Source organism: Lepus europaeus, chromosome 8 (assembly GCF_033115175.1).
Source record: "Lepus europaeus isolate LE1 chromosome 8, mLepTim1.pri, whole genome shotgun sequence".
Classification (NCBI taxonomy): domain Eukaryota; kingdom Metazoa; phylum Chordata; class Mammalia; order Lagomorpha; family Leporidae; genus Lepus; species Lepus europaeus.
Window position 1 is genome coordinate 106,062,021 of NC_084834.1, and position 15,921 is coordinate 106,077,941.

At 38.8% G+C, this 15,921-nt stretch overlaps 1 protein-coding gene across 2 annotated transcripts in view; it reads right to left on the reverse strand.

The window, feature by feature from the left end:
• Window positions 1-15,921, reverse strand: part of SLC4A4 (solute carrier family 4 member 4) — a 380,068-nt gene that overhangs the window by 76,845 nt on the left and 287,302 nt on the right. For both annotated transcript variants that reach the window (XM_062198724.1, XM_062198725.1), the window contains 2 exons: window positions 13,529-13,800; window positions 1,104-1,174 (listed from right to left, as the gene is read on the reverse strand). In XM_062198724.1, the coding sequence (XP_062054708.1) occupies window positions 1,104-1,174; window positions 13,529-13,800 (343 nt within the window). The remainder of the gene's footprint in view (window positions 1-1,103; window positions 1,175-13,528; window positions 13,801-15,921) is intronic.

Genomic DNA, 15,921 nt, shown 5'->3' on the forward strand with positions numbered 1-15,921 from the left:
ATTAATTAGATTGTTTTACTGTAATAGGAATCTGAATTAAGATTCTTCAAAGTCTAGAAAGAAGTGTGTTTTAGGCAAGCCCTTCTAGATAACAGAGTAGCTGGCTACAAAACAAATTGAACTCTTTTCTGTACGTGGCCTTTAAAGCATACTTGCGTACCTTCCTGGGCACACATAAACACAGAATCAAACATGGAAGAAGAGAGAGCTAAGGGTTGAGGAAAGTCAGAGAAAACTTTAACAGGAAAGAAGTCAAGAGAGCCATGGAATATGAAAAGAGAGAAATGGGGTCAAGTAAGAGCTGCCCAGGAAAGGCACAAAACATCATCTTTGAAAGAGATGTTGTGGGCACTCGCTCCATGATATCTGCAGAAGTGTTCTGGTCTCCTGAGAGATGGGCAGTCTATCAATACAAGGTATTATGGTGCTTTCTTTATAACTGAGAGATTGATATTCTTTGGTCAGATTCCATGTTCAGCACAGAAGGAACACAATTGGAAGTCTGAAACAGCACTTTTCCCTTTTTCTCCAACACAAAAGTCTCTCTCCAGTGTGCGACCTTCCATGCAAAACAGCTCATTTTTAGAGCTCAGTTCCAGTCCCCTAAAGATCCTTGGTTACAAGCCATGGGAAAGGATATCATGTGACAGAGCCACAGTCCTTTCTAAGTGGCAGAGGAAACATCCCGCTACAATCAGCCTTAGTGAAGAGAACACAGCACCATCTGGTAGGGAGAGAACTTCTTAACCATGCTACAAACAAGGAGAGAATACCATGCTCTCATTTTTCAATCTCTCTTTTTCCCCTGTGAAAACATTTCAGGTCACTATTAATTCTTAAAAAGGTTTGAAAAGCATATTATAAGAATAAATACTAGCTTCAGTTTTGGTTTTAAGGGCAAAATAAAATTTTTATGAAAAGCTGTCCAGAGCAAAGGAAAGTGCCCATTTTCTGGTCCTCTACTATGAATGACTATTAAATACATATTTTAAGCCAGGATTGCAGAAAGGCAGGCAATATCACATTATGATTGCAGTTGTTCACAAACACGATTTGAAACATGCAATCAGGATGCTGGTGGTTTACAATGTGAAGTCACTTACCATGTCAGTAGAAGAGAAAGCTGACAATTCTTGTGGGGCTGGTGCGGTGTCATTAGCTATTGAGATATTAACTGTAAGTAAAGGACAATGTTTAGCTAAAAATAAAAAGAAACCATCTGAATGCATAATTAAGTATTGAAAGAAACATAGCTAGGCATTAGAAATGATTTCCATAACCACATAGGTGCTCAACAAATTTTTCTTTATTATAACCATGTTTACTTTCTGTCAACGGAAAACACTTGGGTACATCTATTGCGCTCTAATGCGATACAAACCAAGGCAAATATTTAGGAAAATGGTATGAAAATTTGTTTCAAATTTCAAAAGAAAACACAAAATCCCTGTTACTAAAAGGCACTGCATATATTTTGCCTAGTGAAAGAAATGACTGTTAATAATTGTGCTAATAATTGAGTAAGCTGATCACTGGCTTCCTGTATAACAAAATCTCAAAAATTAAAACTTCACTGAGAATTAACTAACTTGAAACTTTTGGAAATTTGAATTGCATATGAGGCAATACATCTTTGCAAGATGCATGAAAACAAAAATGGGCTAGGTAAGTAATATAAACATAACAGAGATGAATATTTAATGCACTTTCAAGGATTAGTGTCATGCAACTTCCCATCATTTGCACATTTAAAGGTACCACTTGTGGAATGTTATTAAACTAATGCTCCTCTTAGAAATAGTTCATTAGTTATTTTTAATAGGTCTGATTATTGAAACAATATTTTAAAAGCATTCAATAATTAAAACATTTTTCTTTATCAGATAAGTCTTTTCCCTATTATGCAAAGTTTTATGTGTGATAACTCAAAAGAAATCCCAATCTTTGGAAATACTGAGAAATAAACACAGGCTTTTATCCTTAAGGATCACACAATCCATTTACCATCAAATTGCTAATTACTGTTTGAGCCCCTCCAAGCCCCTCACCTGCCTCTTTAGTTTGCATGTTTGAGATTCTGTCTACATAAACCTTTGAGGAGAAATACTTAGGTCTGTTTGATGGGTGAAATTTAGAATGTGCGATCCCTAAGGCAAAAGCAGAAGGTGCATATCTTGTTCACTTGTTCTTCCCTAGAATCTACCCAGTTTGGCTCTTAACCATCAGGAATTTTAAAAATGCTTGTTTGGCCGTTGCAGCGGCTCACTTGGCTAATCCTCTGCCTGCGGCGCCGGCACCCCGGGTTCTAGTCCCTGTCAGGGCACGGGATTCTGTCCCGGTTGTTCCTCTTCCAGGCCAGCTCTCTGCTGTGGCCCAGGAGGGCAGTGGACGATGGCCCAAGTGCTTGGGCCTGCACCCCATGGGAGACCAGGAGGAAGCACCTGGCTCCTGGCTTCAGATTGGCGTAGCAGCCATTTGTGGGGTGAACCAATGGAAGGAAGACCTTTCTTTCTGTCTGTCTCTCTCTCTCACTGTCTAACCCTGCCTGTCAAATAAATAAATAAATAAATAAATAAATTGCTTGTTCACCATCAGTGAGGAAGCTAGGAAAAGGGGCATTTTGTAACAACAGCAACAAAAGAATGAGGGCAGATAAGGCCAAAAGAGATGAAGTAAGGAAAGCAAACTAAAGGAGAGAAAACATTGAGTCCTGGTTGAGTCCTGGTTTTACTCAGTTTTAGGATCCATTCTGGTCTCTGAAGGTTCTGGATTGGGAAAACTATTGACCCAAAGCTGGGCTGCCAGGACCTCCTTTCTCAGAAGTAAGAAATGCATGCCTGCACACTGTTATGTTTTTTTATTCTCCCTGTTTCATTACAGGTATCAAAAAAAATTAGAATAGGCTAATAAAAGGTGCTTAGCCCCAATATTAAAATAAGAATCCATCCCAAAAAAGGAAGATGTTAGTAAATTATCACAAACAAAACCTAGATTTCTATTAGTATTTTCTTCTAAACTGCTTTAAGTACATTTTTTATATACTGTTCCATTTGTTCATTTGAAAATATCCTAGAAAACATCCAACCGAGGCCTGTTTTATATTGAGTGGGACTCTAAAGAAAGATAACCCAGGTTATTTGCTCAGGATCAGTCAGTCAGAAGCACAGGTGGCACCCAGCCTCCCTTCAGCATTCTTTCTTCTACTCAACATTTTCAATCAAAATCAAGATGACTTGTGTGACCACAGAATTCAAGGTGGATAGTACTCATGGAGGTTAGATTATGGGACTCTCAACTGAGAGCTGAAATGTCTGATTTGTCTGAGCTTTTGAAACAAAAAACTGTACATGCCGGGCCGCCGCTGTGACATGTGGGTAAAGCTGCTGCCTGCAGTGCCAACACCCCATGTGGACACTGGTTCAAGTCCTGGCTGCTCCACTTCTGATCTGGCTCTCTGCTATGGCCTGGGAAAGCAGTAGAAGATGGCCTAAGTCCTTGGGCCCCTATGCCTGCATGGGAGATCCAGAAGAAGCTCCTGGCTCCTGGCTTCGGATCAGCGCAGCTCCAGCCTTTGTGGCTATTTAGGGAGTGAGCCAGTGGACAGAAGATTTCTCTCTCTCTGCCTCTGCCTTTCAAATAAATAAATAAATAAATCTTTTTTTAAAGTGTACATAAAATCCTCAGTATCATTTAGATACCATTTAGAAGGTATCCGGGAAGCTGCTCTTCCTGACCAAGCTAGATTCTTTAATGCAATTAGTTTCAGAACTTCCTGTCATAAGAGATCGAAAGTCTTTTTGAAACATACTTTTTGGCTAAAAACAAGGGGTAAAGGATGAGGAAGAAAAATATTCAAGGTTGCTTCTTTGAGAAACGAATGATGGTTAATAAAGACCAGGAGTGCACCAAAACAGGATTCCTATCTGGACTTTCAGAAATTGCTTTCAAGTTTTGGATACACATCAATTCTGTTCATTTAAATTCCTTTATCTTTTCCAGTTTTCCTCTGAGACAAGCTATTAAAGCACACTGGCTCTCAAAACCCCAAAAGACCAGCATCTAAAGGATTGTAAAAAGTATATAATACTTTCTCTGCTTATTTTAATAAGCAGTTGCTTCAAAAGAAAGACTTTAAAATAAATATATAATAAATAAGTTCCATAAATATATATTGGCAGGGTATGGTAGAATCCATAAATAAGATTAAAAGTAAATTTCTTTAGGCTCAGGAAAGAGAAAATGATCAATTACAATTGGAAGCTTGAGCTGTAAGAGCCATGGGTCACCACTGGAGTCAGACACATACACAGCGCCAATATTTTGGCCACGAAGACGTATCTGTGCAAATGGAATCGTCAGTCTTCTTAATTAGGATTCTGGAAAGGTCAAATGGAAAAGCCCAAACACTGCACGCTGTCTTCACCACTGGCTGACTACCACAGCTTAGGATGCAAAGAAGCTCTTTGCCCTAGGAATCTGGCTAATTGAGATTTAGCCAATTGTCACCACGCAGTCTCCGGCCCATTTTTGGTTTTGGAGGGTATCCACAAGGCTTTCACTACTTGTTCCTACTTCCCCTAGATCAAATTTCAGCTGATCTAGAAGGAGGACAGGAACGGTGTCAGTCACAGACATTTAAAAGTGTGTCTGTAACTTTTCTACCTTAAACTGGCTTCTCTTTCTTTATGCCTCACGAAGAGTTCTGGAGAAGGAACAAAAAGACGCTGTAGGGCTGTGGATGTGGGCGTTAGGGGCATAAAAAGGAAGCAGCAGCTCCGTGTCACATGTCATGGTTGGCCCGCCTCCTCCAGGGACCATGCAGGTTCTCCCTCTTCATCCCCCAGAGACCCAGGCCCTTGGAGCTACTCAATGGTAGGAACTCAGATCACTGGGCCATGAGGTCAAATCTGGGCAGTAAGTGGCCACTGAGGGCACATCTGTCGGCTCTGATGGACCCCCACAGTACGATGTAGAGAAGGGAGCACCAGGTGCTCTGGGCCTGAATACTGGCTCCACCCTCTTCCAAGCACCGGGCCCTCAAACCTCTTCACCCCAGACACTTGAGCAGTCCACCATTTTCATAACTGTATTTCAAACCATCCACGTCATAGCTACTTTGCAAATTAAATAACGCAGTACAGGCAATATTGTTAGCACTGTGTCCTGTTATCAGGTAGAATGGAAATAAATGTTAACTGACATTTATATTATGAGCTCTATGACTTGGAGAAAGCAGAACTTGCCCCTGAGAAGAAGGGCAGCTACATCTCAAGGTTTTAATGCTGATTGAATATACATGCATTATGTTATTACAATATCATTTATGGGGGCCGGAGTGGTACAGTAGGTTAAGCCACCGCTTGTGCTATCCGTATCCCATAATAGCCTGTGAGTCCTGGGTTCTCTACTTCCCAACCAGCTTTCCTGCTAATGCCATTGAGAAAGCAGTAGAAGATGGCCCACATACATGGGTCTCTAATACCTATGTGGGAGGCCAGGATAGAGTTCCAGGCTCCTGGTTTCCAGTCTGGCCCAGACCTGGCTGTTGTAACCATCTGGGGACTGAACCAGCAGATGGAAGATTTCTCTCTCTGTTGCTCTGCTGCTTTGTCTTTTTTAAGTAAATAAATGTGTGTGTGTGTGGTTTATTAAAACTCCCTAGTGATTGATTTTAGCAGCTTAAATTTATGGGCAATCTTATCTATAAGCCATTTAAAATAAAACTCTTAATAAAATTTCCCCATGTGGACATACAATATGTACACACATATAACATAGCATAATAGACCAATATAGCAATTTTAATAATAGCTTAAAATCTTTAACTTTTTGTAGATCGCCATTTGATTTGAATTGCTTTTTGTTTTTAGTAACCTCAGTTAACCATACTTTCTCTCAGTTGGTACTGTTAATACATATTGGCTTCATCTGTTTACAGAGCCATCCCAAAGTACTGATTACAAGAGAAGTGGCTGGAAAAAGTCCATAGGAACCTATAGGAGGACAGCTAAACACAGAACCAACAACACTTTAGTTTTATGAGCAGCAAATCATATATAACTATGAATGACATTTGGATGGTACCTAAGTATGAACCTAATCTGAATCCATTTTCTCAACACAGCCTCTTCCGGGGTCTATTCATGTGCAACTGATTAACCTGATGGAACTAGATAAACTTAAATAGTATTCTTCATTAGAATGAAACTTTTTCCATTTTATTTAAGCAACATCTTGAGGAAACTGAGTAGCTGGAAAAAAGATACAGGATTATCACTGAATGTGCTTCTTGTTACATGGTTATGTCAGATTTGTATAAGGGTCCTGGATGACCTGAGCACATTAGTGTCTCTTCATAAGGTCAAACAAGTATGCTTTAAATTTCTAGGTGAATAAAAGGGTAAGAAAGGTTTTTGTAGGGACAACAGAGTGAAAACTCTGAGAAAAGTAGTTTTTAGGGAAATAACCTGCTACCATTTCAGCTTTAAGTCTTAAATAAAAATAATAGCAAGGTTTTTCTTCACTTTTTCTTGTTATTACCACTTTAGTTTTCCTAAGTATTTTCATCAACACTAATGCTTGAGATTTTCACAGTAACTGGGCAATTTAAAATCACAACACTTTTCAATCCACAGGCATTCTGCCCAAGTTCACCAGATGCTATGTTGGAAGTTAAAGGGATGACATATCCCAGAGGTACTGGGATGGATACATTTAACCACATTTCCCCAAATCTCTTCCACACCCACTCATCATTACATCTGGGATGTGCTATATACATTATTCTGAGGAAACTATTCCAAATGTGTGTGTTAGACAAACCCAGGGCTAGGGAATTTTCCAGGGCTGGTGATAATCCAAATTCATGGCTTCCCCTTTTCTGATCTATGTAATCATTATAGAGAAACTGCAAGAATAAATATTAGAACAGTTAACTCGAACTAAATGTGATGGTCATTTCCAAATATCTACGTTTTTTTCTCAAAAGACTATATTACCATGAAGAATAAAACATCAACACTGTTGGTAAAAGATACTTTCAAATGCAAACCTTGTTAAAGCTACACCAAATGGTACTTCTTGGTTTTACCATTCATTAGTATATGATTTACACCTACTTCATAAAAATGAAACAGTACCCAGTAAAAATAAAATTGCATATAATACAACATAGTACATGGAAGATAAAATAGGATTCATTTTTTTATGTTCTAATGTCCTTTTAAAGGGCTGCCTAAAAAAAAGAAAAAAATGTCTGTGCCTATCAGAATTGCTGCAAATAAAATTTTGTAAAACTTTGTTTTATATCTTTGTCAAACCAATGGTTAAGAATGTTATACTATTATAATCTTGATGATAAAATATCATTATATATAAAATATATATAAAACTATATATAGAAGATATATAGTTTTAATGACAAAACTATAGTTTTAATGATCTGTGATTGCTTTAAAATTTACTGTATATAGGTGAAATGATAGTTTTCCTATTCAATTATTGCTTATAGGTGTTGTCTATATTCCCACTAAACTAGTCTTTTTGCTTTTTATTTTTTTAAAATTCTTATTCAGTGAAGTATTAAGCCTTTTTGCTGTAATAAAATTTAAAATATGTTATCTCAAAAACTAACAAAAAAAGAAAGAAAGGGAGAAGGAAGGAGAGGTGGAAAGAAGAGAGGTGTAGGGAGGGAGGGGGAGAGGGAACATCATTATGTTCTAAGAATTCTATCTACAAATCACACTGAATGTTAAAAACTAATTAAAAATTAAAGTAAAAATAAAATAAAAAAGATAAAAAACAAGGCTTTCTAATTATGAAACATATATTGACTATAATATGGGCTATGGGAGCCACATCCAGAAGTACTTTTTAATGTACACAATATATTTGAGAGTAGCACTCATTAGGATAATAGAAAAACTACACAGAAAGGCATGATATTGAAATCCCACTCTAGTGATTACTATTTTAGACTATTTGGAAGCTAGCTTATGCTGGAATATATTAAAGATATGGAAATAGAAGTGATGGCTACTCACAATCACTTGGCTCAATCTTACAATTTCACACCAAGCAAAAGGCCACATTTTACTTAGAGATACCGTAGACAGCAAAGCACTCAGTGCCTGAGAAAGGATTTACTCTGCTTATTCGATTCATCTATTATTAAACATGTTCTCCCTGGAGTTTCAATAATGAATCAATTAATATATTCCTTCTGCTAACAATACTGTAAGTAACCCCTTGAGCCAATTTTCTAGCTTTTATAATCTCTCACTTTTTAGCAAGGCTTCTTTCTCCTCCAGTTTCAAGACCAACACCTGATAGAAAATTTTCTTTGACCTTTCCAAAATATTAACTTGCCCTTGAGTGTGTATGGTCACTGCAACCTCTACACATTAGGCAAATGAATTTATTTCTAATGTCCAGTGAAACAAAAACATGACTTCTGTTCATTTCAAAAGTAATTAACAATTTGGGACATGCTCAATCTGACTTGCCCCAAATGGTGGAGGTAGAAACGTGCCAGGGGATTCCAATTCAATCCCATCAAAGTGGCATGTACCAATGCCATCTCACTAGTCCAAGTGATCAACTTAAGTTCACAATTGATCACACTGATAGGTCTAAGAGTCAAAGGGATCACATAAAGAAGACTAGTGTCTGCTGATACTAACTGATAGAATTAAAAAGGAGAGAACGATCCAACATGGGAAGCAGGATACACAGCAGATTCATAGAATGGCAGATGTCCTAAACAGCACTCTGGCCTCAGAATCAGCCCTAAAGGCATTCAGATCTGGCTGAAGAGCCCATGAGAGTATTTTAGGCATGGAAAGCCAAGACATTCTGGCAAAAAGAAAACACCTAAATGCAAGTGAGATCCCAGTGGAAAGAACGGGGCATCAAAGAAAGAGGTGCCTTTCTCTGAAGGGAGGAGAGAACTTCCACTTTGACTATGACCTTGTCTAACTAAGATCAGAGTCGGCGAACTCAAAAGGCCTCCATAGCCTTGACAACTCATTACTAGAGCCTAGGGTGATTACTGACGCCACAAACAAGAGTGTCAAATTGTTAAGTCAACAACAGGAGTCACTGTGCACTTACTCCTCATGTAGAATCTCTGTCCTTAATGTGTTGTCCAATGTGAATTAATGCTATAACTAGTACTTAAAAAGTACTTTATACTTTGTGTTTCTGTGTGGGTGCAAACTGTTGAAATCTTTACTTAATTTATGCTAAATTGATCTTCTGTATATAAAGATAATTGAAAATGGATCTTGATGTGAATGGAATGGGAGAGGGAGCAGGAGATGGGAGGGTTGCAGGTGGGAAGGAAGTTATGGGGGGGAAGCCATTGTAATCCATAAGCTGTACTTTGGAAATTTTTATTTATTAAATAAAAGTTAAAAAAAAGTAATTAACATTTTAAAATACATTTTATAAAAAGCAGTATGTATAAACACATGTGTGAGTATGTGGGTGTAACTCACCTTGTTATAAGCAGCACAGTTCATAAAAAGAGCTGTACTAGAGCCTCAATAATTTTTTGTTGATGGATGGAGAAAGAAAATAGGACAGGGTGGGTGTTTGATGTATTAGTTAAAATGCCTGTACCCTGTATCAGAGTGCCTGAATTTGAGTCCCAGTTCTCTCTTTATTCTTGCTTTCTAATAATGCAAACCTTGGGAAGTAGCAAGTGATGGCTCCAGTGGGTGGCTCCCTACCTCCCACACAGAAGACCTAGATTCAGTTCCAGATTCCTGGATTTGGCCTTGCCCAGCCCCAGCTGTTTTGCAGACAACTGGGGAGTGAACTAGCAGATAGGAGAATCTCTCTCTCTCTCTCTCTCTCTCTCTCTCTCTCTCTCACTTTTAAATAAGTAGATAAATACATTTTTTAAAGAAAGAAGGCAAAAGAGAGAAGAGAAGAAAAGCAGAAGGGTTTTCATTGTCCTGTCCCCTACTGACAAAATTCTAGCATTTTATGTTTCTGTATGAATTAGGTTCCTCTTGGAAATTCTAGAACTTCAAAGCCTTTTTCTACATGACTGCACATAGGGTACAGTATTTTTGAAGGGTTGCAATTCAGTGGAATAGTACTAAATACTTCAACTACAATGTAATTTGCTTCAGTGTTTCATATTTGCAGTAACACAAAGGTTATTCTCTGCTTTCTTTGACAAGGGGAAGGCTTGCAACAGAAGCCTAGTTAAAATCTTCTCCTAGGAAAACTTTGGAGAAAATTAAATGTTTGAGCCCCTTAAGGAATACAACCAAAAGACTGACTGACTAGATCATTCATTTTTTTGTCAGAGAGTGAGAAATATGCAAAAGAATAGATATTTACCCAGGGTCCATGGGGTGTCAAACAGTGACATCACTATCTCATATACTATCTCATTTACTGTTTGTAGAGAGTAGGCACAAATCCCACTGCAGTTCACAGATGCTGAGAGAGAGAACGAGCAATTAGCCTACACAGGGTCTCACCACTCGTTAGTGGCAGAGCTGAAATTCCAACTCAGTTTCCTGTGTCTGAAACACTGGGATTCTTGTGATGGAATGGAGATGCAGTGAACTGTCCATCAAGTGACTGACTGTCTCAGTTTTCACCTTCGGATTTTGAACTTTCTTATACACCTCTGCTACAGAAGTGCCGAAGCAACGGGGGGACTATCACATCTACTGTTGCTATCTAAATAGCGATCCCATTTCTTTAAAAAGTGGAATTATGGTACAAAAACAATTTTCTACCCATGGATGTCAAACTTCCTGGCTAATTCTCCTTCCTGACTTACAGTGTGGCTTTTTAATTTCTTCAGTAAAATAGGTGCATGATTTGTGCTACCAAGCAATAGATGGGCTCAATGGAAGGGAGCAAAATACTTGCATAAAAGAAAGAAAAATTAGGAAGGGATGAAGTTCTATGGAAATAGGTAAGAACAAGAGAGACTAGGAAGTAGGACAAAAGGAAGAGCTTCTTGCAAGAGCACACACACACAGACAATCTACTGTGACCATGAGGAAAGTTTTCTTTGTGATTAGTGATCCCTATTTTTCTTTCTGTGAAGTCATTTCTTAGTTTGCAGGATCCCACCTCCATCTGTGCAATTGCTGTTCATCATTACATACTATCCTAGTGTTGAAAAACAAGACATTCGCCAGTTCAAATATTATTGACTCATTGATTGAATTCTTTTACTGAGTGCATGTTGTGATGAAAGCCCAGTCTTCTGTTGTTTTTAGAATACTTACTCAAATTGTACATGCATCTGTGTTATTCTCTCACTATCGTTTTTCAGTTTGCCATCAACAAGTACTAAATTTATGGCAGATCTATACAGTTTGCTACCAAAAAGTATTAAGGATATGGGGAAATGTTCAAGGTTGTCAGATATATTAAGGTTATGAGGAAATTCATAACCATCAATCTTGCAGGGTCTTGTAAAAAACGAGATTGTCATTAACATGCAAATATCTATTTGCCTTTTTTGAAACCACAGATTTCATCTTACAGGTTTAGAAACAAACCATGTTCATGGACACATTTTTCACAAGTGACACTCATTGAGATCACTCCAAAAATAAGGAAAGAACCAACACTTTTGGTACAAATAGACCAACTGCCCAATAATGTACAACCAGAAGGAAGGGTGATGAAGGAAGACTTGTTTGCTCTATCATTTACACTTGCATACTAAGTACTAACCCTAAATTTTAATGAATAGTATAGCAAAAATAATGGTAGCTAACATCTACTTACTTATGACATATCTGGAAATTCCCTAAGTATTAGCTCTTTTACCTCCTTCAAAACAATTCTTTAAGGTCAGAGCTATTATTAACCTCATTTTACAGATGAGGAAGAGGAATGTAAGCTTCCTTGAGAACTTGCCCTAAACACCCCCTTGGCATCAGCCAACTTGCAGCTGGTATGCCAGAGCTTCTGACTTCAAAGCTCTGTCAGTCTACTTTACTGTTCCCCCAAGAAGTAGTGGAACCATTAGAGCCCTTCCAAGACAATATCTGAGTTACTTAGGACTGACTTTTTACAATATTGGGGGAGGTGGTCAGGGAAAAGAAAGAAAATTACATGTAAAATCTTTGTATTTTTCAGAGTTTGAGTACATGGAGATACAGCTTCCTTATTTCATACTACCTTCTAAGTCAGCATCCAATTAATAAAAAAGTGAGCAAGTTTCCATCAGCCTCAGGCAGGGATGGGGCTGACAGGATGGATATCATTTTTCCACGTGACAGGTGTGCTGACAAAGCCCTCATCTGGCTTTAGGAACACACCAAATCTCATAACTCTGAGTAGTGTTTTGTTTTTTTTTTTTTCTTTACAAATCTTGGCAAATGATTACTCACACTTGCTTAAGAAGTCAGCTTATGGACATTTTCATGAACATAACTCTGTGTGTGTGTGTGTGTAGACAGAAATCAATATTTGAAAGGCAAGTTCAAAATCCCACAAATATGCCTGTGGGTCCAATATTTTAAAAGTGCATGCAGTGTGGCTTCCAGGCATCTTATGTCCCTTCTCTCTGAGGGAGAGCTTCACACAGTGGTGTCTCCCAGGGTACAGGTTAAATGGATGCTGATAAGATCAATCATGGAACGAATGTTCATTCTGTCCTAAGCACTTGCTGATCTAAGCATTGTGCCGATCTGAAGCCAGGAGCCAGGAGCTTCTTCCGGGTCTCCCACACGGGTGCAGAGGCCCAAGGATTTGGGCCATCTTCCATGCCATAGCAGAGAGCTAGACTGGAAGTAGAGCAGCCAGGACTTGAACTGGCACCCTTATGGGATGTCGGCACTGCACCCACTTTCTGTCAAAAGTTCTGATGCTTACTCATATTTGGCAAAATGCGTCTTAATTAAAATGCTGAGATAGATAGAATCACATCCCCAGTAACCAGAAGTTACTTTTACTTTCCTGCCTTCCTGATGCTAAAAATATAAGTCTATGCCTAGAACATAACATTCTTTTTTCTTTCTTTCATTTCTGCTTTTCTTTTCCTTTCTTACTTACATTATCTAACAGATATGAACTATAAAGTTCTCCCTTGTCACTAGGTAACTCTTATCTAAAAATTTTAATATAAAGCTTCAAGCTCTTTTTGTCCTACATGCTTAAAATAGTTTTTCTGAGGTCTACCTAAAAGAGGAGATTCCTGCCACAATAAGAAAGAAGAAAAATTGAAGTTCAGAGAGTTAGGTTTTTCCAGTCTTTATACCTGTTATTATGTGTACCTGGGCTTTCTCATTAATCACAGAAAATCAATAATACACACATTAATTCTTTGCAAATACTGTAGCCTTGGTTTCAAAGTACTGAGCTGCTTAGGTTCACATTCTACAGCTCCGCATTTCACTATCTGATGGACTCACATTGTGCATAGACCTCAGACTTCAAACTCAGGAGGACAGTTGCTCAGAGAAGTAGAATAAGACCCTTTCCTGAGTACCTTAAGATCAGAAACACAGTAAGTACAAACTCCAAGCATGATTGGTCTCACCTGGGTCTGGCGGCACACAGGCACAGGAAAAGAAAGTGTTGTAGCCCACTTTGAAGTCGGAGTTGATGGGGTAGTAATCTGCCAGCTTGATCATCTTCTTGAAAGCATCGTAGATAAAGATGAAGCTAATCAGAGACGAGAAGCCCTCCTCTGTGAAACGGGTGAAGTACTGAACCAAGAAGCTGGCATCAGTGGCTACCAGAATTAGACACAAGAAAGCTGACCACAGGCCAATCCAAAGGCGAAACTCCAAGTAGTCAAAATTATGGTCCCTGGAAAGAACAAAGAAGGACAGTTAGACTTCACCACAATGTAACTAACAAAGAACATAAAACTGACAAATGCCTGCTGGAATGATTGCTAACAAATACACAGAAGATCATTCTATCCACTAGATACAAAGACTGATTTTATCAGAAAGTATGAAGGATTTAGTCTAATGATACTATTACACTACCATAAAGAATTAAGTTCAGAATTCTGAGAAAAATACATCAAAGGTAGTCATACCGTTCATAAGTGAAAAACTCATTAATTTTCTCATTCAAAAAATATGGTCACCATATTAACTAAGTTTATAAACTAATTGAAAGTATAACATTGGTGGCTAGTGTGCATTCAATACACATGAGCTTTACTGGTTAATAAAGACACTAATACAACATATCCTCTGTCCTCAAGTCATTGCAGTTCACTAAGGGAAACAAATGGATAAAAATAACCACATTATAAACTATGAAATTATAGTGTCGTAGAAGAAGGAGTAACTAGTTCTGGCTTGGGGGATAGATGGAGTTGCAGAGAAAAACTCAAGGTGTACAAGAAACTTTCCAAACAGACCACATAGAATCAAACTAGGAAGAAGAAAGAGTGGTTGACAAGTCCTGAGGCACAGCGCACAATGCCCACTGTGGCCAGAATGCCACCCATAAGAGTGAATAGGATGAGATGCGGGTCTGTTGTCAGATCAAGAGAGGCTGTCTGCTACCAGGTCTCATGAGTTGGCCACATGCTTCTGCTGGAGTTGGATGTGAAGCCTCTTGGGGACCCCCTTTTCTCTGACTGTGCTTGTCCCACAGCAGACTTAGAATAGGCAACCTCCATTTAAGGAAACCAGGGTCTTTCAATTCCTTTCCCATTTCTTACACATAGTTCAAGATTCACAGCTTGGAAAAGATGGGCCAAATGTATGAATCCTTTTAAACTTACATGGGGAGTACTTTTCAATGATTTTTAAAAATACTTAACATTTCTTGTAAGAGACAAAGAAACTAAGGATTGTGCATGCTTGACATTCTAGAGCCTTGCTTTTAGGCAATGGGTTTCTGATGACTGCTAGCAGTGTATGTATTTATTTATCTCTTAAAGAGGTAGAGAGATAGAAAGTAAAGATAGTCACTAGTTTACTCTCCAAGTGTCTGCAACGGCCAGGGCTGGCCCAGGCCAAAGCTAGGCCCTGGGAACTTAAGCCAGGCCCCTGATATGGGTGGCAAGAACCCAACTACTGTAGCCATCCCCTGCTGCCTACCAGGGAGCACATTTACAGGAAGTTGGGATCAGAATGAGCCAGGACTCCAACCCAGGTACTCTAATATGTGATGTGGCACCCAAGTGGCATCTTAACCACTACACAAAATGCCCACCCCTAGGGATATATTTTACTACTTTCTCAAAGGCATCATCCTTCCACTCTTACTAACACCAACCCAATCTGGGCCATCAGTAAGTCTCTGCCAGATGAGAATCTCCAGGGGGCAGTGCTGTGGTGCAATGGTTTAGGCAGCTGCTTGTGACACCAGAACTGCTTATGGGAGCACTAGTTCCAGTCCCAGCTGCTCTGTTTTTGATACAGCTCCATCGTGATGTGCCTGGGAAAGATGGCCTAAGTACTTGGGCCTCCTCCACCCATGAAGGACCCGGACACCAATGTGGGAGACCAGGATGGAGCTCTTGGCCCAATTCTGAATGTTGTAGTCATTTGAGCACTAAATCAGCAGATGGAAGATCTTTGTCTCTGTCTATCTCTCTCTGTTACTCTGTCTTTCAGAGAAATAAAATAAGTCTTTAAGGAAAAAAAAAAAAAGAATGTGCATATCTTTGTTTATGCCTATGCCTGCCTTACTCAAAGCCATTTTCTATATCATAGCAAAAATTACCTTTTAAAATATAAATTAGATACCTCAGCTTGAAATGTTCCAATGGGTTCTCACTGCTCCTAGAATAAAATTCAAAGTCTCTAACTGGCACAGTGTCTTCTGGCCTACAGAACATGCCCCATAAAGGCTTGCTGGATGAACAAATGCTGGCCTCTGCCTTAAGACTTGACTGAGAAAGATGCTGACAGTGGCCTGTGAACTAAACACGTGCAATGAGATGACTGATCTTGTGTAAAC